General features: G+C 38.2%; 1 protein-coding gene across 1 annotated transcript in view; it reads left to right on the plus strand.

The window, feature by feature from the left end:
* The first annotated feature begins 3027 nt into the window (after positions 1 to 3027).
* The window catches only part of LOC122813522 (carboxyl-terminal PDZ ligand of neuronal nitric oxide synthase protein-like), a 2813298-nt gene continuing 2790499 nt past the window's right edge, over positions 3028 to 25826 (plus strand). Inside the window, exon 1 of the mRNA XM_044085881.1 lies at positions 3028 to 3748. Within this exon, the coding sequence (XP_043941816.1) occupies positions 3644 to 3748 (105 nt within the window). The 5' untranslated portion in view covers positions 3028 to 3643. The remainder of the gene's footprint in view (positions 3749 to 25826) is intronic.

The following is a 25826-nucleotide window of genomic DNA, read 5'->3' on the forward strand; positions in this document are numbered from 1 at the left end:
ATAGTCTTTGGTGGCTAACTTAAATTGTTTAGGATGTGTCAGGTTCCTAATTTCTAGTGGGAGTTTGTTCCATGTAATAGAGGGGTTATAGCTATATAAGTTGGACCCTGTCTTGGATTTATGTTTGTAGATATTTAATAGGTCTTGTGTTGCACTTCAACAAAGTTTGGTGGGGGAATAGTGGGAGATGAGGGGGGATAAACTAAGACAGAAGCCAGGCTGATATAGACTGGAGTGTATCATTTGGAGTTGCAATTGTAGGAAAAAGTGAGGTAGTTCAAGCCAGCTGAGGTATTTTAGGGAGACACAGTGGTGAGATTTATATGTTTGTTGGGCTGAAAACCTATCTATCTTGTGATAGGTTGATTCTAATTTGGTAAGTAAGGAGGAGTTGAGATTTGTGAATATTTGGGAGCAGTAAGTTAAGCTGGGTAGGAGGTAAGCATAGGTAAGAGAGATCCTAGCGTTGGTGGTGAGGAATTTTTTATTCTTATACAGGAGTCATTGCTTTTGATTGATTTTTTTGATACATTTGTTAATATGAATATCAAATTTTAGTTGGTCATCAATGGTAATACCAACCAGTTTTGTGCTATTTTCAACTTCTATAGGAGTATTGTTGAGGGACCTAATGGTGAAAGATAGTTTAATGTGGTTTTGTTTTCTTAGGGTTGAGGATAAGCTGATTATTACTGAGCCATGTCTCTACTGAGTTGAAAGACATCTGGGTATTTATTGGAAGTTCTGAGGGGGAATTAGACATAGTGATGACTTTAGAGTCATCTGCATATTGGACAATGCTAGAATGCGGGCAGGAGGAGTGAAGTGAGTGGGGAAAGATGTTAAAATGTAAAGATCCAAGAATGGATCCTTGGGGGACACCTGTTCTTACTGAAATGGGGGTAGAAAGTGTAGAATCCCATCTCACTGACTGCTGCCTATCAGAGAAATAGCTAGAGAACCAATTTACTGTATCATGGGAGACATTTAGGTCAGCAAGTTTGATAAGTAGCAGAGAGTGTGAGACAGTGTCAAAAGCCTTTGACAGATCAAGGAATAGGCAAGATATGAGTTTGTGGTTGTCTTTAGCAAGGGTTATGGTGTTAAGAAAGGATAATAGAGCTGTGTTCGTACTATGTTTGGGACGGAAGCTGTGCTGTGTTGGAGTGAGCAGATTTTCCTGTGTGAGATAATTCATAACTTGTTTGTGTATACATTTCTCAAGGACTTTAGAGAGAGGGGAGAGGATAGCGATAGGTCTGAAATTAGAGATTTCAGTGGAGTTATCTCCTTTGTGAATAGGAAGAGTGTCGAACTGTTTCCAGATAGAAGGTACTTTGGGCTATATAAATATATATATATATATATATATATATATATATATATATATATATATATATACATATACATATATATATATATATATATATATATATATATATATAGATCTATATATACTTTCTATCTTTATTTTTATTTCTAGATATTTTAATTGGATATTGGCAGATGTGTTGTAGTTGCTTAAAGGCATTTATAACTTGTTCTGTCATGTCATCTCTATCATTGCAATGCGGCAGAGTAAAAACTAAATACAACTTTCTGTTCTTGAATTTGTTTTTGAAAAGTTTTGTCTTTTTACAGCAGCACAAATGTCTTTGTGCAATACATTTTCTAACTTCTTGTTTTATTGCTGGCTAACTATTTGATTTGTTGCACTGTAGCATACTAACAGTTCATCCAAATCATACTAAGAATGAGAAATTATTAGTTATTCTCTGTACTGTGCATTATGCTATTAGCCTCCTTTGTTTTTTGAAATAGGGATTTTTTTTAATTACTATTTTTAACAATAGATTGCGGGTGTTTTCCATGTATTTAAATGCCATAGGCCCAAAACATAATGCACAGGTCAGAGGCTAGCTGCTAATTTATCATGCTCAGTACTTTAGTGGCATGTTTTATTTATTTAATTATTTACTTACTTACTAGTTACACAATGAACACAAGAACAGGTAGTTTGAAAATATTGTTCATGTGAAATTCTTGCAAAAATCAGGGCGTCTGAAAACAATGAAAATTAGAAGCCGCCTGCCACACCCTAGGATTTGTTTGTCATTGTCTCGTTTTATATACTGAAGTTTATGGAACGAGAGAATAAGCATGCAGTAATTTGATAAGAAAAAGAAGACGGCTTGAATATTTACAATAATTTGTATGCACAATTCCTAATATGGTTAGTGGCATGTAGTAAAATTTGGGGTATCATTTTTTAGATCATTAGTACTTTAGAAGGCAGAAGTCAAGTGGGAAGTAACATTGTGCTGCAGAGCCTCATATTTTCAAGTCACTATAAAATACTAGTTATTGGTTTATTTCATAGGCTTGTTATTGTTGCAGAAACTTCAGCAATCAGTAATATTTTTCCGCTCTATATTTTTACTCTATATTGTGCACATTTTTTTTCTGCGCAATATAGAAGAAAAAATATATATCTTTCTTTGAAATATCAGAATATCATTTTTTTCTGGCTTGCTAAATTTGGAAGTTCTGCGAGAACAAGGACAGGTGATGACCACAACAGCTGAGAAGTGCAGCTTATGTGCGTTGGGGCTGGAGCTGAGAGCTCGAAGTAGACTTACAACAGTATAGGAATGACATGTGCACTGTTTACTGCTTAATATTGTAGCATTGCTGACTTGTAAGTAACACAGAACAATTTCCTCGACTTTCATTACTTCGCATCACTCTGACAGTTTAATTTGTGAGAATGTAAGGCAAAGTAAATAAACCCTCCCTCCGCCTGGTACCACTAGGTACCTTACTCCAGTTCTGTCTATCCCGGTGAATGAAAGCGGGTGCTCAATCATAAACAATCCCAGGGGGCAGATGCCTCTTAGAACAGCTAATCAGAGAAAAGGAAATTCCCGGTGCTCACCAATCAGGACGGCCTCTGTGAACCATCAATTGTCGTGGGAGGAGGAGGAGGCGGGGACTGGTATGGTGGTGCTCCGATTGTAGGGAGGGAGGCAAGGAGGAAGGCAAGATAGGAGGTAAAAGAGTACTGGTGTGCTAAAATGAATCGTACCCCGTTCTGGAAAAAAGCTTGTTGGCAGAAAGCAAAATAAGCTGGTCTGGTTTGCATAGGGCTCACTGCGCCGCCAGGGATCATCCCGCAGTAGCCCTAGGCAGAGATACGGACGCTGCAAGTGTAGAATCTGTCACGGACGATCCCTAGGATCTGGAATACCCGCCCGGATCAGGCAGTTCCGCGTCAAGGAAGAGGAAGTGCCAGACATCGGCGAACTTACTGGCAATATTGTGCTGAAGCTGTGCTTGTGCTATCTGATCAATAGTCAGAAGCTACGGGATCCTGCTCCTTATATCCTGATGTTTATCCCTTGCTGAACTATTGTGGAATCGTGTGCCTCCATGTCTGACAGGAACTAATTGCAAAGTGGGAAAGAAGTTGGGAAGAGGAGGCGAGTCTTGAACCACTCGCTGCCTAACCAAAAGTTCTGAGTCTCACAGGTGTTCCTCCTTTTCAGCAAGCGCCTTGCAGCCTTACATTTAAAAATAAAAAGCAGCGCTGTTAGCATCCAAGTGGTTTAAATCTACTGGTGGGACCGGGTGGCAGCAAATAATTATGCCGAGCAAGACCAGATACAACCTGGTAGATGATGGGCACGACCTGCGGATCCCTCTGCACAACGAGGAAGCATTCCAGCATGGCATCTTGTTCGAGGCAAAGGTAAATTCGTTTTCATGACAAAAGTTGTGTTTTAGTTTCTTACCGACACTGTGCGCCAGTTTACTTGGGAACAGGTAGCTGTCTTCTAGAAGGTCATCGGCATCCCTCCAGTTTCCTTTTTTTGTTTGCTTTCAAGAATTCATGGAAGCTGCGAAAGTAACTGTGTTGAGGCAGATTAGCATGTCTTGCTTGTCCTGAAGTTCAACAGGTGTCTGTTCATTTTCAATAAGCATACATAACTATTGTTTGTGCCTTACATCTGCTTATGTTGATGACAGTATTCTGCTGTGAGTATCCACTTTGCTTAACACAAAAATATGTCTGTAGGAAGAGAGAGTTAGGAATGATTTTCTGTAGTGGCTGGTTGTACTACTGCTATGAAAGTAGATGCTTGCATATTGACCTCAAACTGGAAGCTATTCCCTAGACAGCACTGGCCAGCTTTTTATGAGTATGAATATGTTCTTTCCTGGTTTAAACTACAGTTTGATCTTATATGGGGGCATGATGTTATGCCTTCGACTATTCCTTTAGTTTGTTGCATCATTTATACGTTAGCTAATTTTGTTTAATGTGCATACATGCATGTATTTGCCACGTGGGTCCTGTTTGTTTCTGTAAAGGGCCATTTGAATGGTTTATTCAGTCAATAACCAAATAATGCTTTGTAACCAGTATAGTTATTGAGTAAGAAGACAGTCTTAATATTTGTAGACTCCCTTCTCTCTACTAATTGCAGTGTTGCTTTTATAGGAGTCTTGAAAGTATTTGTTGTGTTCTTACCATAGAAACAGAATATTACTAGAATGAAAGTACATCAAATTATATAATTGATCATGTGTTTCATATGGGATAGTTCTGCCATGGCTACTGAAGTCGCCATAGTTCTAGCACTGGAAATGTCATGGTCACTTTGAAAAGGCATTTCTGCTTACTGGGACTCAAATGTGTACTGCAATACCAGAAGTATTCATCTTGCTGTGTTTTGGTTTTATGAACTGTTGCAGTTTCATCTTACATGTTGTACATGCTATATCACTGGGGAACTGTTCTGGATTTTAATCCATGCTGTATGTATTTGAAGTTGCTTTCTTACATGCATACACCCACCTCATGCTTTGGTCTAAGAGCAACAAGTCAGTGCTTGCTTTCCACATATAACTCTAATTTTCTCATAAATACAAGGGAAAGTAAATAAGTCCAAATGAAAGTACATAAAATAGTTATTTCTTTTGTTGATTTAGGCATTGTTGTTTTATTTCAGTCAATGCCTGTAACAATTTGGCATCTTTTCTTAGCTGGAGAAATTCAGTGCACTATAACAGAATTACTAATCCAAGAAGATCAAGGTGCTGAAGCTGCATTTTTGCAGATAATAATGTTTATATATATATATATATATATATATATATATATATATATATATATATATACATATATATATATATATTAATATTAAAGTAGATGAAATTCTCTTGCATTAATCACCATTATGTGACTGACCTGGTAAAGGATCCTGCCCCACTTCCCAACTTCAGTAGTATGTATAATAACATAAGACCTGTGTTTGTCAGTGGTATTGTAAATGACTCGCAGGGAAGCCATTGTTATACTTTTGTAAACTCTGGCAGTAATTCCTAAAATAATTCTGTGGTGAAGTACTTCCCCCTCAATGACGGTTTAAATAGAGTGATTCTACTTTCTTAATTAGCATGGCATACCTGACATTATTTGTTGTAGTAATACCTTTTAATGTTGAATACAAAATGGTTATGTAAACATAACAGAGATGAGGAAAGTATCTGTTTCATAGGCTGCTGTGAGTGAGGACTGTCTTGTAGAATCTTAACTGTGCATCATCATCATCATCATGACAACAGATTTGCTTACCCATGTACTATAACTTCAGATCTGTAGATGTACAGATGTGCAGTAATATGGTAACGTAATTCTGGTGTTCCTCTGTAGAGGTGTAGATTGAGTGACATAGTGTGGCATGCGATTGAATTCATTTCCTGAGTCCCAAGTTTAAAAACTACTGCAGATACAATAAAGGTTTACTGAACTATGGTAGGATACATACAACCCCCCCCTCCCCTACACACTGTGTCCTCTGTCTGAGATATGCCATCAAACCTTATATTTAATAAGCTGACCTGTTCAGGAAATCTCCAAAACAATGACCATGTATTTCTCAACGTGTCAGTACAATAAAATAATGGTTCTTACAACCTCGGCATTTTACAGAGATCATTGGAACTACAAATCCTTTCATTTGTTTAATGTTCTATATGGAAATAATGGAAAATCATTTAGAGTTAGGGTTGATACAAAATGATGGGTGTCTGGACTGCAACCCTTGCTTAATGCTAAGTGGAACTCCTGAGTGTGAATACTGCTGCATTTCTGTCAAATCCCTTGATTGCACAATTCACGTTTAGGGCTCCCTAAATATGACAGATTTTTGACACATAACCAGGCATCACAAAAATCAGTCTTTTCCTCTTATACTGCCACTTGTTGCCAGGAAACTACAGTGAATAAATCAGAGATGTTTGTGTAACGCAGTGTCATTTGTTTCAGTTTTTTTCAAATAACCAGATCTGCAGGAAAAAAATGCGTGTTATATCTGAATTTTTTGTATCCAGCTGGTAAGATTTTATTTGTTGTCATGGTGTTGTCGGCAATATTTCATTGTACATTTAAGATCTTTCCAAAATGAAATAGTTGCTAGGGATTTGGTATAATCATATGTGCACCACAGAGATGGCCCTGTCATTGCTGAATGTAGCTGTTGAGTGTCAGTCTGCATTTATTTGAAGTGCACAGTATGAAGCCCGGACTGCAGACCAAATAAGAACTGAAACAGCCCAGAAGAAGAGGCATCTAAGGTAGCTGTCACCATGACTACAAAAAGGATCACTTTATCCATTCACTCATTTGCCAATAATATTCCACAGGTCCCAGGTGCAGCACATTAGCTTTTTGATTTATGTTTGCTGATTGGAACTTACCTGGTGGAGGTACAAAATTTTCCTTGTGTTTGATATGCGTTCATGTAAGCATCTTTTTTTTTTTTTCTTGTTTTCGTTCTTTCCTGTTTTCATATATTAAAGCATTTCTTGACAGCAGGAGTGTGGAAATAGCTATGGCAGAATTCTTGGGAGTGGGACCAGAGCTGCAAAATTATTTGGAACCTTTGTAGTTTAAAGGGCAGTGTGTTACTTTTTTTTAGTTGATAGATGCTTAACTTGGGCAATAGGATTCCTATGTGTGCAATGTAGCAATTGTTTGTATAAAGGTTTGCACCTGACGACTGTTCTGAAAAAAACAGTTGAAAATACATACATATTCATACTGTGTATGCATTTCAAAGATGGTAACATGGGTAAGTTGAAAGGTTGTATGTAGAAGATATAATTTTAAGATGTAAAAGCACTTTCATGAAAAAGCTGTAATATGACTACTGAGAGTATATGATAACAGGATTTTTATTTTATCACTGGATAAATGAACTAATATAATACTATTTGCCACAATGACTAAAAGTAACACATTTTAATAAAGAAAGATTATAAACCTGATATAATGGTATATATAGATGCAGGCCTATCTTTATCAACTTTGCCGTTTTGCAAACAGATACTTGTGAAGTTTTTGTAGTAAGTGCATTTTTATTAAGAAGTGTATTTTGTACTGTTAAAAACTGGGTGATTTAAGCTTGTTATTATGTTTGTGACAGTTTAATTTACTGTGATAATTTTGCTGCAGTTCTACTTCAGCATGTTAAGTTGTGGTCACAGTAAGCGGGGGTTGTTACTAAGCTTTGCAGGTTTGCTCTAGTGACTATCTTACATACCTTTCAACTGACCAGAATTTCTCAGAATGTTCAGATTTTTGTCTAATTTTTTTCTGTCCCTTATAAAATGTGTGTTCTGGCAAATCACTGAGGTCTGAAATCATTAAATAATGACATACATTTGAGTTTCAGGCTTCATATCATTCAGAAAATACACACTAAGACAACGCCTACTATTCCAGCAACTTTCTAAGTTTATATGAGTCGCATTTAAAGTCGATTTCTGAATATGAGGCTTTTTACCCCATTATTTTTGGTTTTGTCCAGAATTCATGTGCTAAAAGATTGAGAGGTATGCTCTTTTATTTTCTAGAAACATTTGATAACCCTACAAAATGTCTCCAGTGAGTGTACTGATGTCTTTATATAAGTTTGTTTACAGGAATGGGACACTGATCAAAACTGATATACATGCATGTATGCATATAGACCATAGCTAAGCTTGTGTGATTATGCAAACAAACATAAGCAACCTTAATTGCTGCTGATTTTTAAATGTTGCAGCTGTACATTTCTGTCGTTGTGTTACTAGTTTGAAAGACATGCTTACTTTAATGTTAAATGGTTGTGCTTGACTTTGCTTCACAGACATACAGGGCAAGCTAAGGCAGACCTATAGCATGAATCCAATTGAAGCTAGCTGCAGCATACCCACCCACCCCCATTCTGTTTGTGTTAATCTGCTCTGTAATCCCCTTTATGTATTTCACAGTCATCATTCCATCCTGTTGATATGTTCTTCCAATATCAGAATGATTCAGGTGTCGCAAACAAGTTCTATATCTTCCTCTGTCTAACTAAATTATTCTGTCATGGCTGTGCTCGAACCTTGTTAGTAATTTCACACTGACTGCTTTGCTGACAATTCCCTCTTCATGCTTTCCACTTTCCTTGAGGTGTAGACTAGCTAAGAATTATTCTCACCTTCTTTAGTAACTTGTTTACCACCTTTCACTTTGTTCCCAGAGAAGACCATTTGTACAGTAAGTGCATTGACTTGGTCAACAAGCAGGCATTTAATTGTGATGTTTCAACCCACGCATCAGAATGCTAGTAAATATGCTGAACCCCATTTCCCTTTCAATCTTTTGTAATCACATTTATACTTTTTGAATAGGTGCTTTGCAAACTTGCAGGGATTCATCTGTATAGTACACTACAAAATGAACAGCAACAAAAATATGATCATAAGCTATTGCTGATTTATTTAAAACAGCTGGTTAAAAAATAGATCTTGTCATTACTCCATGGCTGTAACTTATTTAAGATAGACACTGTCTGAAACATTTCAAGATCATTGCAACAATAGCTTATATTTTTAGTTTTGTCTTGGGATATTATAATTAGATACATTTTTCTTTTAGGCGTAAGTAGAAAGGTGCATGGGAATGCAAGTGTGTGTGTGTGTGTGTGTGTGTGTGTGTGTGTGTGTGTGTGTGTGTGTATATATATATATATATATATATATATATATATAGTTACAGTTTAGAAGAGCAAACGCTTTTTATGGTGGTTGATAAGACCAAACACCTATAAAGCGAATGTTCTGTTTCATTGTGTTTCAGCCTGCCATCCTCTTTTTGTGCGAAATCGCATTGCAGCCAGTAAGGGAGATTGCCCTTGCCCTGCTATTGTGCAGTCTCAGAGTTAGTGTATATAATTAGCAGGTGTTGTGGGGGTGTCAGAGACCCCCCCCCACACACACACACACAAAATACTGTTTTTTTTTTTTTTTTTTTTGTACTACTTTTTGATCATTTTCGATTCTGTGTGTCTGAGGCTGTGTCTCTTTGTATACATGTGCATATAAATCTGTACAATTCCATTCGATATGCATGCCATATTCAAATATCTACTAAAGGCTTTCTCACCTTGTTACTTCAGCTTCACATAGCAGAGTGTAAATGCTGCTGGTGGAGTCCTCGGATGTGCTGAGGTGGCACACTCACGGGTTACCCAGCAGTGAAAGGTATAATAAGCTTGGCTTTTACAATAAATTTAAATTCACAGTAAGTGGCCAGTTTAGCTGCAATTCTGTGGAGAGCTGTTGAGTAGAGAAAAAAGGATTTATCCTTGAGACATTGTAATATTAAGTCTAAATGTCATTTTTATAATGCATTCATGTTAAACTGCTGTAAATGTTTTTCTGATCAGTGTCATCCCTGTCATCTTGCATGCAGTTTACTCTTTTCACTTAAATCTTTACTGATGTAACTTTTGCAGATCCTTAAATATCCATGATTAGCATGGATTACATGCCCACCACAAATGCTTCATTTTTTTATATAAAATATTGTCATATTATGTGGGCTTGTCATGGCATCCTCTGTTAAAGGACATTTAAGAGAAATTGCATTACTTGGTACAGAAGAGATATAAAGTAATCCTACTGGCATTGTGATATTCATTTGCACGCAGCACATTATTACAGTACTGTAGAGAGGAATACCTAGCCGGTACTATATCACTATCAGATCAAAAGGTACACATGGGAGAAAATATCTAAGTTGTACATTTGAGACATTTAACCATTTGAACAAGATTATAAACAGAGGTATGTGCAAGACTTTATTGAAACGTATCAGTTAACTGCTATTTACATAATGGGTTGATTTTACAGTTTTTCCATAGTCCGATTGGCTGACCTACCCTACATTTCCCTTGGGGAGGTTGATTTTGGCTAGGACAGGCTGTATTTTTTTCCTCCCTGCTCTCCTTCCTCACATTTAAACACTGTAGAATTGCCGTCCATCACAAAAAGGTGGGTGAGATTTGTCCCCATCAGGTCTGCAGAAGGTTTCTTCATGCCTTACTAAATAGGTTCATAGGTTTAGTAGTAGGCTAAATGCCTTTGTGAGCCATTTTAAGCCTAGCCAATTGCCCCATGTGAGTATCAAATCCTGCACCTTGGGTCTGAAAGGTAAACACCTCAACTATTATAGCAGTCTCCCACTCTGACAGATGCATTCTATTCCTGAAGTACATATCTAGTCTCTGTTTTCACATTTGATGACTACCTGACCCATCTGTTTGACTTATTCCATTCGCTTTCATTGTTCTCCAGAGCTTGTCCTTTCATGAGCACTTTTAGCTGCCACTACCCAGATGTCATGTGGCTTCTGAAATAATGAAACTGCACCGGTGATCACTATCTAGTTGTTATATTCTGTTTAGTAAAACTTTTTTTCTGATAAATTGGTGTTAATTCATTCCTGTCTTAATGTAATACACTGACTCCAAACCAGACCATGATCACTATCTAGCTATTGTATTCAGTTTGCTTAAACTTTTTTCTGCTGCATTAAGGAGGAAATGATTTAACCGTTGCACTGATATAAAAGAAAAAAAAGGCTTCATTAAACTAAATACAGTTACTACATAGTAATCACAGACGTGGCACAGTGTCAGTGTATTACATTAAGAAGAAATGATTTAACCGTTGCACTGATGTGGAAGAAAAGGTTTTATTAAACTAAATACAGTTATTACATAGTAACCACAGACATGGCGCAGTGTCAGTATATTACATTAAGGAGGAATGATTTAACAGCTGCACTGACGTTATTCTAGCAACACAGAGCAATATTTAAGTTATGTCAATGATTTGGGGACTTTCCTCCATAATATTTTTCCATGATTCTTGTGCTAACAGCCTGAAAGCTGTACTGTGTCTAGGTTTCATATTCATTAAAGATTTCTTTGATACATTAGTATAGATCTTATTGCTACTTTAGCCACTATAACCTATAATTGTGAACTGTGGAGTTTCCCTTACGGTTCTCTCCCATGTTCATTGTGTTTTATTAATTCTGTTTCTTCTGAATATCTTAGTGTAAAAGTAACTTTTTTATTGAACAGTGTCCTTGTTTAAAAGCTACTGCAAAAAGACATCAGCAGCCTTTAAGTTTGAAAAACAGAGTCCTCCACAAGCCATCTGATGAATCTAAAAGTAAATTTATAGTTCTCCTCTGTATTCTCAAAATGCTCAGTACAGTGGAATCTGACTGATGCATTTACAACAGTCATGGTTTTAATGCTATCTTGGTATCTTGCTGGATTCCATTTTATTTTTCAACACCATATTCAGTGTGTAAGGAGAAGAGTCCTGTGTTGACTCTCATGACTTAATAGACTATTAAATAGAAGTATTGTGAATTCTACAGCAACTGTTTGAAAGGGCATTATTATTGCACAAATGAATTATGGCCTTCCCATTATTAATGTGCCCTTTACAAAAACAGCTTTAAACCTATAAGGTTTGTACACTTGTTCCTCTAACTCTTCATTTGACCATTTGTACTACATTACAGTTAGCCAGTTGAACACAAATATGATATTAGTTATCCCACTTCTTTTCAAGTTTAGCATCACTTCTGCTGTACAGTGACTACCTCCTGTCTTACTACACCATCGAACAATCGTTGGCGCAGTCTGCTTTTCTCATCAAAAATACATCATAAGCTTATGGCAGAGTCATCATTTCCATCACATCCAACGTATAGGAAACCATCCCAGCTGAAAGTGGATGCCAAAACCATGTGCCTGTCTTCTGGAACAAACATCTACAGCACCTACAATACAGTTTATGTCATGGAGTATGTGACCAATGCTGTTAGATTATTGACCAATGCCGTTAGATTATTGACCAATGCCGTTAGATTATTGATTTCTCCATTATCCTTTTATTCACATTTCTTGTATCTGATACAATTTCTCCATTGGGCCAGCTTTGGTGTTTCTTCCTTAAGTAAACTGTAAACCACTCTACAAATCACTGTATCAGATGGACCTGATGAAGCTCAGGCGAAAGTGTTTTCTTAAATAAAGTTTTATGGTGGTTGCTTGTGGTGTATTGTCATTTTTTGTTTGTTAAAAATAAAAATAAAAGCCTTTTAACTAAGAATGAGGTTCCACAAGCTGCTGAGCTGATAAACCCTCACAGTACTTTCAGGAATATTTAAATAAGAGACTAAGCTGTAAGCATTGGGATTAGGTCATTGTTTTTCCATTTCCCAGATTTTCCTCTAATCTGCTGCCCCAGACTCACCCGCCATTGTCTGTAACTGCCCTGAAAATCTGACCTGTTGAATGTAATGTATTAGAACACAAACACTTGTCCATCTACCTACGTTACTGATTAAGCTACTTGACCTGAATAAACTACTTGAAACTTCAACAAGGCATCTTTATTCCTTCTTGCAGGACGGGCACCAATGAGAGAGTCTCCTAGATCTGCTAGCTTAAATGATTTTTGTCTCGTTTGTCCTTTCAGCTTCTGGGACACAGCTGAGATATCAGAACTGATTGGAGCTTTCTGGATTACCTCTGCTTCCCCTCCACATACAAAAAAGAAGAGGGGGGAAACTTCATTTATTCAGCTCTATGATAAAATATCATTGAATAAATTTTGGTGGAAGGTTCGCATGTTTTTATTTACAGCTGCCCTATTTGCCACATGGAAGGAAAAATCTATGAAGTCTGTATATCATTTCTCTGAAGCATTTATATAATGTGCACTATGGCATTACATTAATAGTTAACAATAAAAAGTTCTTCCACAACCACGTTACTTGTTCTAGCCCCAAAGTTGTACAATTGCAGAGAAAGAGAGAGAGGTGAAAAAAGCCAGAACACTTCAAATCACTGCCAGAGTACACAAACAGGAACTGGACCAGCAGTGATTTCATATGGGGAAACGGTCAGAGAGTTTCATATTGAAGAACAAAAATCCGAATGTTTGAACTCTTCCAATTTACACTTGGCCAGCTTTAGGGGAAACCACATTGCATTAAGTATTTGTTCATTAGTTATTCAGAGGAGAAGACCATGGGATATCAGGTTTTCTATAATATTTTTATGATTTACTACTTTTGCAAAACGCATTTCCCTTTACTCAGTGCTACATTGTAGACTGAGAAATCAAGGCTACATTGCAGACTAAGAAATCAAGGCAAGTACCAGATGCACTCTGTTTGAATAATGCTAGCATATGCATGTAAGGCCATGGCAGCTCACACCTGACAGATTTTTCCTTGATTCATTTCTTAGCTAGCTGAGAAGCTGCATGGCTGTTCTATCCTTGGTAGGGTATATCCCATGTAGCTAAGGCTCTGCAGCTTTATCAGTAGGGTCTATGTTAAATATTCGAACATCCAAAATGTCGAATGTTACGTGGTTGAGACCAAATGTTCGACATTTGGATGTTCGAATATTAAATAAAAAAAAAATGAAACCAAAAAAACACACCTTAACAGTGTTAGTGGGGGGACAAGCCCCCTCGCACCCCCCTACTTAAATATACCAACTCCGAGACCGCACTTCAGTGCAGAAATTCTCCCTATCTGCACCGTATGGTGCCATTGAAAGTCAATCTTCGAACACTTGAAATTTCGAACGTTCGGTCTCGACCATGTAACTTTCAAAATTTTAAGCATTCGAAGAACTAACATAGACCCGATTAATATGATGAACATCAATTTCTATGAACTGCTTCGCGCCAGGAAACTCTTAACTGCTATGACAGTGAAATGAAATGCAAACACCAACCAACTACAAATACTTGTGTAGCACTTACAATATGGTAACACCTGACTCTCCCAGGAACCTTAACAGTGTGATAGTCTACCAAATTCCTAAATATATTGCAGTACATCCAAACTGAACAAAGCTGAAAAGTCAAGCTCAAGTGCATCAGTCATTGTATTCTTGCAAAGATACATAATGTCAGACTGCATCCTCTGGTTCCTAGCTGTTGTCATGCAATTCCTTTTTTTTGCTCCAAGCCTTTTATTCCTGTCCCACAGAATGTGGATCTAGTTACCAGATCCTGTTCTGTCTGCTTTAGGGGATGTGTGTATTAGTGCTTGCAGTTTTCCTGATAGTCAGCCATCTGTCTCTAAAAAGGCAGGTAATAATGTATAACGTTCCTTAGTCTTTTAACATTTTAAACACTATTCCCAAACTTGACCCAGTAACTATAGCTCTAGTTGATCCCACTGCTTTTAAGTACCTAGCCAATTCTGATCCTACTCTTTCTAATAAGGATCAGAAAATTATTGATATGGAGGGGAAAAAGTGTATACTTCTGTAACTTTTTCAGGCTCTATAGTTCCTTATTGTTAGCTTTCAAATCTTTTTTTTCTGCTTGTACTCCCTCAAGTTCCTGTCTTTTTTACTTGCAATGTCTGGTGATAAAAGTGACCCTTCTACCACGAGCAGGGCACTTAGATACATTAATGGGTGTGATTGCCTAGTATCTCGTTCCTTTCTCTATCCTGCCATAGCAAATGCAGCTGTTGTCTCTAACTTTCTTCTTGGGTCATCTGGTTTAATGATCATGGTGTCTTTGCCATGACACTGCCCTGCCAGGATGTAAGAGGCGAGCTACTCCACAGAGTTATTTCATTGCTTTAGTATAAGTCTTACAATGCTGCATCCACCCTGTTCAGTGCTGTAGTATACTTCTGTAACACTCTCTGTCTGAGCTAAGATGTTTCAGACACCAATAGCTATCTGCTAGCACAGCCTGCAGGCAGACCTTTACTGCAGTATTAAAATGTGTGATACGGAGTAATACTACAGTATCAGCAGTTAGAAATAAGCAAGGTGTCCAAGATAAATGGCTGCTAACACTGGCATTTGTTTTATGTGAACTGGGCATTGTTTTACTTGAAATTATATGGTACTTATGTGGGCTTGTAGGCCCTAAAATTTTTTTTAAGCACAAAAATATACAAAATCAGCTTCATCACAGGCTAGACAAGAGCATATTAAGTGCTGAACAGAACATATAAATTCTGTGAATCTGACTGATTCAGCTTTGAAACATGACCCTTCAAATTAGTTGGCTTGCTTGTGTGTTTTATTTATTGTTTGTTTGTTAACCTGATATACTCATCAAGTACAAATATGTCTTTTCAGGATCAAACTACACGCTGGCTGTGATTTAGGTGACTTACAAACTGTGGTACACTAAGACAGAGCAGAATTAGGGAATCCAATGCAGGATTACAGGAAGGGCCTCCATTAGTACCTCCTATCACCAATCACTCTCTGGCACATTGCACATTTGGACAAATGAGCCAGTAAACACTTCCCTCTCTCTTTTATCTGTGATTTGTTCCCCTTGTTTTTCTATAGGAATCCAGCCTTACTAAAATAAAGCAAGTCTTTTGCTTTATGTGGTTTGCTTTCTTAGGTCTTTTCAAAAACTTAAAAAAAAAAAACAAGAGGTAGCCTCTGATTATTTCTTACACCTCTTTATTTGTTGGTCCCAGTGTGCAGCAACAGACTGTGTAGCTGTGAAAATTCTATCAACATCTCTGGCGGACAGCAATTTTAAAGGCCAGTCAATGGTTATCACTGTATGTACTCTAGTGTTATCCTTTATATTCCAAATGAGATTCCGGATTCCTTATTCTCACCTACCGTGCAGTAACTTATGCTCCATGGAATACTGAAGATTTCAGCCAGTTCTGCCTTTCTAACTTTCTGGCAGAGCAAACTGCAATTCACTGATTGCTGCAGCTTTCATTTTAATAACATTCATTTTTCTAGTGAATATGTAGAATGGACAGAATAATTTTTTAGTTTTAACTCCTATATGTATACACCCACACACATTATATGTGTGTGTGTATGTATGTAAATAATGTGTAGATAGTTACATACATACAGTAGATGTATAATTTAAACCAAAAAGCCATCCCATATATACCCACTATACTATTTCTTGTAAACCAAAATAAAGTCAATTACTGTTACATTTACAAGTCTTATTAAAGAAAGACTAAATTTCCACATCTGTTATTGAATAATTCAAGTGACAATAAGAAAATAAATCCAGTGTTTTTACTAAAATCTGAGCTGGGGAACAGAAGTCATTAAACTCCAGGAAAGTCATTGACCTAGTAAATGCATGCTCACTAGGACTGGATTTTGACCTACTGGATTGCTTTATGAAAGTCACAGTACAGTGTACACAAGCCCAATCTAACTGAGGAGCGGATAAATTAACTGAAGAAATAGAGAGGAGGCAAGAAGCAACACGTGTGTGTATTTCTGCTTCCACAGCTCCTTCAAATTCAAGGTCAAGGACTGACCTTAAGGTAGGTGGAATAGATGTCCATGCATGTTTTCATGGAGTTGAGTGCTCGTATGTTTTCCTTTTCACTATATATATAGCCTGTGCATCTTGTCAGGGAGATTACTTCTTCCGAGTCATTATCCTCAGAGACTTGTGATGTGTAGCACTGCATACACCAAAAGCCAGAACAGAGAGATGGAGGCTCTGATCACTCTTGGTTACATTCTGAAGTTATTTTCCACTGGATCATGTAGCTCATGATGGATACCTTGCTGACAATGTGTTCTCCATCCTCTAGATAGCCATGTTTACTTTCCCCCAAGTCATCTCAGTTGTGCAAAGCCAGCATTTCCGTGCTTGAGTTCAGCTACTGTTGTGATGGTCACATGTTTTGTAAGGACAGGTGTGTATCCCCCTGGTTTATACTAGAGGTAACATCCCCACCTAATCCTCTGCCCTTAATTTTGGGTTAGAGATGGACCTGGAATGCTGTGTTAACAGGATCTGTGCATCTGATCCTTTTGCAGCTGTGGAATCATCAGTCAGAGACCTGATAAATGCTATACAAATGGAACCCTGAATCTGCTCCACTAAGTCATAGTGAAAAGTTCATTCTTCATAAAAGTGCACATGCATTATCTGAAATGTAATATTGTTTGGTTTTATATATTTATTGGTAGTTTTGTTGTTTGTAAAAATTCCTGGATGCTGCTGAATGTTTTCTTTCCCAGTATTTATTTCTGCTACAATTGAAATGTATGATAAAGACATTATTAACTTTTATGTTGTTTTGCCTAAAATTCTTTAGTTTGACCTTTTTTCACATGAATGTCATAGACAGTACATTTCCATATGATATAAATACCTGTTAACTCACTCAAGCCTATAGTAATGCCTTGTTTGTATACTTCCATTTCACACCCATAGCTCCTTATGGCATCCAAGATTTTTTCTGGGCCTAGCTTCTTTAACCAAGTAACTTATCAGTTAATAATTAAAATTATTATTTATTTATTTGCAGCTTGTTTGCCAGGATAGTACATTGGGCCACAAATGGCCCGTTTTCAATGGAGTCCTGGGGAGAAAAGCTCCTGAAGGTTGATTACATAATACAAAGTAGGAACACATTTAAAATACACATTAAAAACACATTTGTCACACATTGAAAACGTAATTATGGATTAATACAGTAACCAAAAAAAAGTATGTCGGAGGAAAATAAGTATTTACAATGAGTTTCATCAAAGATTGTTATATTTGAACAAACACCTGGATTAATGTTGTTGTCTTTCGGCTTTTCCCGGTTAGGGGTCGCCACAGCGGAACTCCGGTCCGCTAATGATTGGCAGTAGATTTTCACAAACGCTGAGGTGCCAGCTCGCTGTTCAACCTTCAGGGAAGGCACGCCCATTTACACATGTCTTTCGAACGCCCACCTAACCGCGGGGAGGACATGCAGACTCGACACGGAAGGCACTCCCCGCACTCCAGCCGAGAATCGAACGGGAGAACCTCTTGCTATGAGGCAACAACGCTACCGCTGCACCACCGCAGAAGTCTGGATTAATAGTGAGTAGTATTTGTTATAAGGAGTAACAAAAAATGCCAGTTTAACTTGCTTTAGTATTTATAGTGTTAAAGAAGTAAGATGGGTATTAATTGGTCTATAGGAGGGTTAGAAGATTAGGAAGAAAGTGTAGTAGTTATTAGGTAGGGTGGGAGCATGAGCATATCCATTGTGAGATTAGATATGAGTGAAGTGAGGCTTTGAATAAGGAGAGACTGTTTGTACGGCGGATGGAAGCTGGAAGAGAGTTCCAGAGGCGTGCTAGTGAGAAGGACATCAGTTGATTTTCAGCTGGACGTAAGGGTCTCTGCAATTTGATTAAGTTGTGAGAATTTGATTTTAAGTCTGTCAGGTTTATGCATTTCAAAGGTATTTGCTAGGGAGGGACAGAGAGCTGGGTTGTGGATCAGTTTATGAGCTTGGATAAGTTGGGTGTGACTGAGGAAACTGGGTAGCTCAAGCCAGCCTAGCTGATGAAGGGAATAGCAGTGGTGAGAGGAGGCTATGTGACCTGGTGCAAATTTGGTTATTTTATTGTAGCAAGGTGAGAGTTTTGCTTTAAGGGAGGATTGCAGGTTGGAAAGGATAGTTGCACCATAGATTAGAGATGGGATTAGGTAGGTATTAGCTAGTGTGACTCTAGTAGAGAGAGAGAGATGAAGTGAATATGCCGGTAGAACATGCCTAGCTTTTTATGGGTTTTGCTGATTTTGGCTTGAAAATGCTTATCAAATTTCAGTTGGTCATCTGTGATTATTCCTAATAATATTGCGTCAGAGACTATTTCTTGGGAAGTATTGTTTTTGCTGGTTATTATAAAGATATTTTTATCTAAGAGTTTTTTAGAGGGGTAGAATAGCATAAGTTTGATTTTTGTAGCATTCAGGGCCAGATGGTTATCAAGTATCCACTGTACAGTAGAGGAGAAAGCTGCTTGTGTAAGGTGGTGATAGAGGGGGGAGGAACAGATTATAGTAGAATCATCAGCGTATTGAATGAGGGTGGAGTCTGGGATGGCATGGTGAAAATCATTTATGAATATATTAAATAATAGGGGGCCTAGAATCGAGTCCTGGGGGATGCCTGTGGATGTATTGAGGAATGGAGGATATTAGAAAGTGCACAGAGTTATTAAAAAAGTGACACTAAAATTATTAATCTAGGATGCTGTCAGTAGAGAAATTAATTTATCAGTTACTCTTCTTCATTGTTTATGTTCCTCTTTTCATAACTGAGAGCCCCATCTGTTATTGAGGGATGTGGTGTGCAATGCCAATGCAGGAGACTGGAAAATTCATTGTCAGTGTCCATTTATATCACATTATACCTGAGATACTGCTAGTTGTTTGTTTATAATTATGAAAATAAACAATATTTTCATATGTGCTTAATACTTCAGAAAACAAGTAACTTGTAAACTGTTGCATGCCGTCACGTGAAACCTTAGATATTGTTAAAGCTTTCTTTGATATTTACATTGTAAGTTTCACATCTTTAGTGATATTCACTGTTCTTTATATTGTTAGTTATACAGTTAAGCATATATGTCCATATTTCTGTAAATATCTCAATAAACATACACTCATACAGGAATTTCTTGTCATGTGAAAGCATACGTCTAGTTAAAATAATGTAAAAATAAATGTCTTGGTTGTAGAGTATGAGATATGACAATTTGTGAAGGTTTAATAAAAATATAATTTGGGGGTTGTGTGCATTATAATATATGATGATATTTACAGAAGTACTATAAATACTCTATTATCACTGCAAAGAATACTTCTTACCTATAACATTGCTATTTGTACAATTTTAACGCCATTTCTTTTTCACATTGGCTGATGGGATGCTGACATGACCTTATGAACTTTCTGAGATCGTTGAGGATTACTGATCTGCTTTTTGCCTGGTTGGCAGTGCAGCACAGGCACACTGACTTGAACCAGTGACGTGTCCCAGGTCACTCTTATGGTACAAAGTAAACAGTTCCCTCTTTTCAGAACATCCCATGTGAACGTTTTGATCCTTTAGAGTCCACAGCTGAGAAAAATGCAGGAACTGGAAACTTAATTCAGCAAACTGTAAAAACCTCTTTGTTCTTTTGGCACAGAATAGAAGGTTTGCAGTAATTATACTGTTTGGCTCCTATTTTCAGTAATTTGCCATGGTTTACAGTGATGTTTTTGCATCGTCAAATATATATAAATAGAAATAACTAATATCAATCATGATAACATTTTGTTGTGTTTGGTGTCTGATTATAGAACTGTTGGAAATGTGGCTCTCGTAAAATGTAAGTATTGCCCTAACTACTACTTTCAGAGACTTTGCAGGTCCCTCTTTATTCTTGACAAATCACATCATATTGAATGGGAATTGCTACATTAATAAAAAAATATTTGTGCATGGACGCTAAACTGCACTTTGAGGACAATTTATTTTATCAAGATGCATGGCACATACTCATAAAGGATCTGTTTAGGTGAAGGTGACAGGAATAAGTTTTGATATAGACTTTAAGTGAGTAGATTAAATGATTTGAGTACACAGTGAGATATGTGTACCCTTGAAGCATTCTTCCTGGCTGCCACATTATGATTTAATGGTCTGAGGTAATTTAGTGTCTATTAAACTTAAAAGATAGAGCAGCTGGATTCTAGGATGCTAAAGTTAGTTAACTCTGTGTAGTGCATGGCCTTTTTTTCCTGTTTTGTCTTTAATTAGAGGACTTAATTTCTAAAACATGAGTGTTCAATTTCCTGTTTTTTTTTCTTTTTTGTCAGATGTTGATCAGGAAGCTGGAATCACATTGTTACTGTGTTTGTTTTGAGGCAAAAGTCTGCAGTTTATTAATGGACTGTATTGACGTTGTGTCCATTTATTTCCTTGACTTCTGTGTGGGAGGGAGGGGGATAACGGTATTGTGCATTAACAGCTACGTGACTAACATTTCTAATTTTGAGTGATTTTTTTTCCTATCTTAATGATCAGGAAGGCCAGTCTTAACTTCTTTTCCTTCATTGCTGCAAGTTTATTTTGTTTCAAGTGGGTATATTGTCAAAACATTGGCGAAACCATTGTTTGCTTTGACATTAGTGGGAAAGTAAAATAGTGCATTTATCAGAAAGCATGACCATTTTGGAAGACCTTGTCAACATTACTTATGCTGCTCTATATTGTGGACCATACCTATTTATTGTCTTTGGCGTTTTTGCCACTTGTTTTTAATCACTCCTATAGTTTGACTTATATTTGTTTCTATGCTCAGACTGGCAGCCTTAAGTAATAATTTAAGATCTCATATAAAATCATATCGGTTAATTATCTATAATTCTATAATATGGCAAGATGACTGTTTAACAAAGCTACTGAAATGGGCGGAAGTGTTTTGATTGTGTTTTGCAAGTGGGTAATATATTTTTTTAAATAGTACTTCTATATTCATCGATAACAAGAGTCATCAAACCCTTTTTATTTGGTAAGTAAAGAAGTTTCATCAGGTAGTTTTTATTTGGCTAAGTAAACAATATTTTCAGAAGGCTGGAGGTATTCCTGTGGAAGGCATTGGGTTTGATTTTATAAACGTAAAGGAATGTGGCATAATGCAACCAGTACTACGTAATCCTGATCCAACATGTGACTTGATGACATGCTGTAGTTACATTTGCCATGAATAAGAGTCCCTGGCTGCATAACAGAAGCCTCCTACCATGCATTCCAGCTGGCGTCAGTGATAGTAGTGAGTGATGAAGCGCTTTCATATTTGCCTTCCAATTAATACATGTATACCTTACTTCTAACCAGGTATGAAATGAGCTTAAATGCTCATGCTTGGTTTTGTTCCCCGCTTGGCTTTCCCCATAAAAAAAAAAAATGTAATGTTCATGTTTGGGGTATGCTCCCTCACATTTGCTCCTTGTTACATAAGATAAAGTGTACATTATTTATGGTAACCCTGTTCCCATATCCTGATACAAGCTGTTTATTGCAAGCAAAGTGCTTGCGTCTAAGGTCATTGCCTTATCACCTATCCTCCTGTGATAATAAATGCACATAATCATGTCTATGATCATCGCCCTATTGCCTGTCCTAATAATAATAAAATATGAATATAGTCATTACTTGTTTGTTTAGCTCTGCAGTTACTATAGCTGGTATTTTTATGTGTAATTTCTGTTATCCAGTACTGTTCCTTCTTTTACTTATTTTTAAAGAAACTTGATAAACATCATATTCTTGGGAGGTGCAAATATGCCAGCATGATATTGAAAACCCATACAGACATGCAGACAACATGCATATTCCACACAGACAGTGGCTGGAAGTCGAAACTGAACCTCATGTTCTGTGAGAGAAAAGCCTTAACCACTTTGTTGCTATGCTGTTAAAAAAATGAATGAATCAATTGCATAACTAGCTGGTGGTGTGTTGCATTTGGATAACCAGTATGGCCCAGATAATAAGATAATCATAGACTGCATGTGGCCATCTTCATCAGAATATTTTTCTGACTATGCAGCAGCTAGCAGAATGTACAATGTTCACTGTGAACTCTGATATAGGATAGACGAGTTAAGTCACTTAAATTGTATAAGTGCTAGAAATCCCCTTTGTAGAAGCCAACATTTCCTCCAGAATATATAATTTGTTTCATGCACAAAGGGATATAGAGCTGATCAGTCAGCATTTCTGGACAGAAATACTCTATCTGAAAAGCTCAGCACTTGCTCCTTAAGCATTTTTTATACAGGTAAAGCAATCTTAAACAAACGAAAGTACTTCATTCACCTAAATTCTGTTGAGTACCCATTTCCCTATAGGTCCTTTCTGACTCAGTTACACAGCAATCTTTTTCACTATATTTCTAGCATGTCGAAGGGTCAGTTGCTGGCGTCCTCTCCTGTTCAGCTGGTGAATCTGGGAATCTTGAGACAATGTTACAATTGCCTCATGTACACAGACAACCCTCTCCTCCTCCCAACAAATACAAATATATGCGAGAGATGCAACTATATAGCCAAACTGGAGGCTGAGCTCCCTCAATTCAGTACTGGCAAGACCAGTCAGGAGGAGAAGGTAACCACGCACACCACAAACCCAGTCTCACATAGAACTATCACAACTGCAAACCAAACACATAAACACACAAAACATACTCGGAGGTGTTGATTAAAAATCTACCAAAACAACAGAGGCCTCCAAAGCAGACACCCAAGCAACCACCACCTCAAGGCATAGCACATGCAACACATAGTTCACAAAGTCAGTGTGCTAACCAGTCACAGCCCTTAAGGCCAAACAACATGCCAGACACACTTGTAATAGGTGACTCCATAGTCAGGCACACTGACGTCCCACTCACCAGACTGAACAAGGAGAGGGTCACAGTAAGCTGCCTGTCAGGAGCTAGAATCCGCCACATAACACAAGCACTCAGGTCACTCCACAGCAAGTACAAATATGACTCCGTCATTGTACATGCCGGTGTGAACGACCTGAGACGTACCTCCCTGGACTACATGAAAAGAGACATAGAGGAGCTCTCTGATTATGTAGCCCAGGCTGGTATGACCCTGACCCTGAGCAGCATCTTACCCTCACCAAGAATGATGCCACAGTACAAAGACAAAATGATCAGTTTTAACAATTGGCTTAATTACTGGTGTCATTCTAAGGGGATCAATGTCTGTCTGCTTGGGATGACATGCTTGACAAGCCACGCTGCTTCAAGGGATGGCTTGCACCTGTCACCCTGGGCTTCGGATATTGGCCAAGGCTCTTGCCAGCCCCATAGTGCCTTTTTAGGCAAGGCTCAAATGACAAACCTACCTCCCTAGAAAACACAAGTGGAAAAAACTAAGGGTAATGCTGCTCAATGCCAGAAGTCTAAACCTCAAGATGCACGCCTTCGAAGCCCTCCTCAGTATGGAGAACATCGATGTCTGTGCAGTGACTGAAACCTGGTTCAAGGCTCCTGAGAGCACCCCAGCACTATCAGGTTTTACCTCATATCATGCTTTCCGTCCCCAAAACTTGGACGAACCACAAAGGAGGGGGAGTATCCATTTTCATCAAAGATACCCACACCTCCAGGTTAGTGACAACGCACGAAGCATCGGAGACTATCCAGGTGCAACTAACCATAGGCAAAACTGCCTTACAGTTTGTAGCATGCTACAGACCACCCTCTCAAACTCAGGAACCCCACACAGCGTTCCTGAAGACACTGGAGAGTATGAATGTCTCTCCAAATACCATCATTTTGGGAGACTTCAACTACCCAAACATAGACTGGGAACATTACTCAAGCCCCAACACCCTAGCCCAAAGGTTCCTAGAATTCATAAACTCAAATGCAATGGAACAACTAGTCACCATTCCCACAAGAGGAGACAATATACTAGACCTGATCATCATAAACATGAGGACAAAATGCTCCACACCGGAAGTACATCCCTCCTTGGTAAGATCAGACCATAAATTAATCTCACTGGAAATCCACATCCCGCCCCCACCCCCTGCACAAAGGACCACAGTGAAGAACTTCTCAAAAGCAAAGTTCACACTTCTTAAGACTGAAGTGGTATCTTTCAAGGCCCCTGGGCCAGTGGAAACCACAACCCACACTGCTGAATCCTTTGCAAATGCCTTCTATGGGCACCTTCAAGAATGCATGGATCATGCAATCCCAAATAAAACCAAGACCCATTCCCCCAAAGGCAAGTGCCCGGTCTGGTGGACCCCAGCCATAAACAAACTTTACAACAGGAGGAGGAAGCTACTACATGACAGAGCAAAATCCCTAAAAGGGAAGGCATCTCTGATCAGTACTAGCAAAAAACTACGATCACTCATAAAATCAACTAAGGCCAACTTTGAGAGAAAAATCGCAAAAGACACAAAAGACAATCACAAGGCCTTCTTTAGCTATGTTAGAAACCTGGGTGGAAACTCCCAGATATGCTCTGAGTTAGTCCAAAATGACACAAAATACACTGAACCCACTGACATTGCCAACATTCTGGCAGACAGGTTCAGTGCAAATTTCTCCTCCCTCCCCAAAAGGAGAAATAACTATCCCAGCAGAGTGTAGCCTCCCTAACATCTCAGATGCCCAGGTGAGAGCCGCCCTCTCTAAAGCTAAAAACACAGCATCAGTGGGACCGGATGGTGTCCCGGGCTGTGTGCTACATGAACTCCAAGAGAAACTAAACCCACACATAAGGCTGCTGTTTAATCTTAGCCTTACTACAGGATACGTACCCAAAGAGTGGCGTACGGGGACAGTGGTCCCACTTCACAAAGGCGGTGCTTCTACGGACCCTGGAATTTACCGCCCCATAAGCTTGATGAGCCTGGTCTGCAAAGCTATGGAGAGGATCATTATGGAACTCATAAACAAAGACATTGGGGACCTACAGACATTGGATCCTACCCAATGTGGCTTTGTCAAGGGCAGATCCTGCCTTTTGAACTTGGTCAACTTTTTTGAAACAGTCACTAAGGCCATTGATGAGGGTAAGGCAGTTCACACAGCCTACCTTGACCTTGCAAAAGCCTTTGACAC

The sequence above is a fragment of the Protopterus annectens genome, chromosome 10.part0, assembly GCF_019279795.1.
Source record: "Protopterus annectens isolate FY-2018-M chromosome 10.part0, PAN1.0, whole genome shotgun sequence".
NCBI classification, from domain to species: domain Eukaryota; kingdom Metazoa; phylum Chordata; order Ceratodontiformes; family Protopteridae; genus Protopterus; species Protopterus annectens.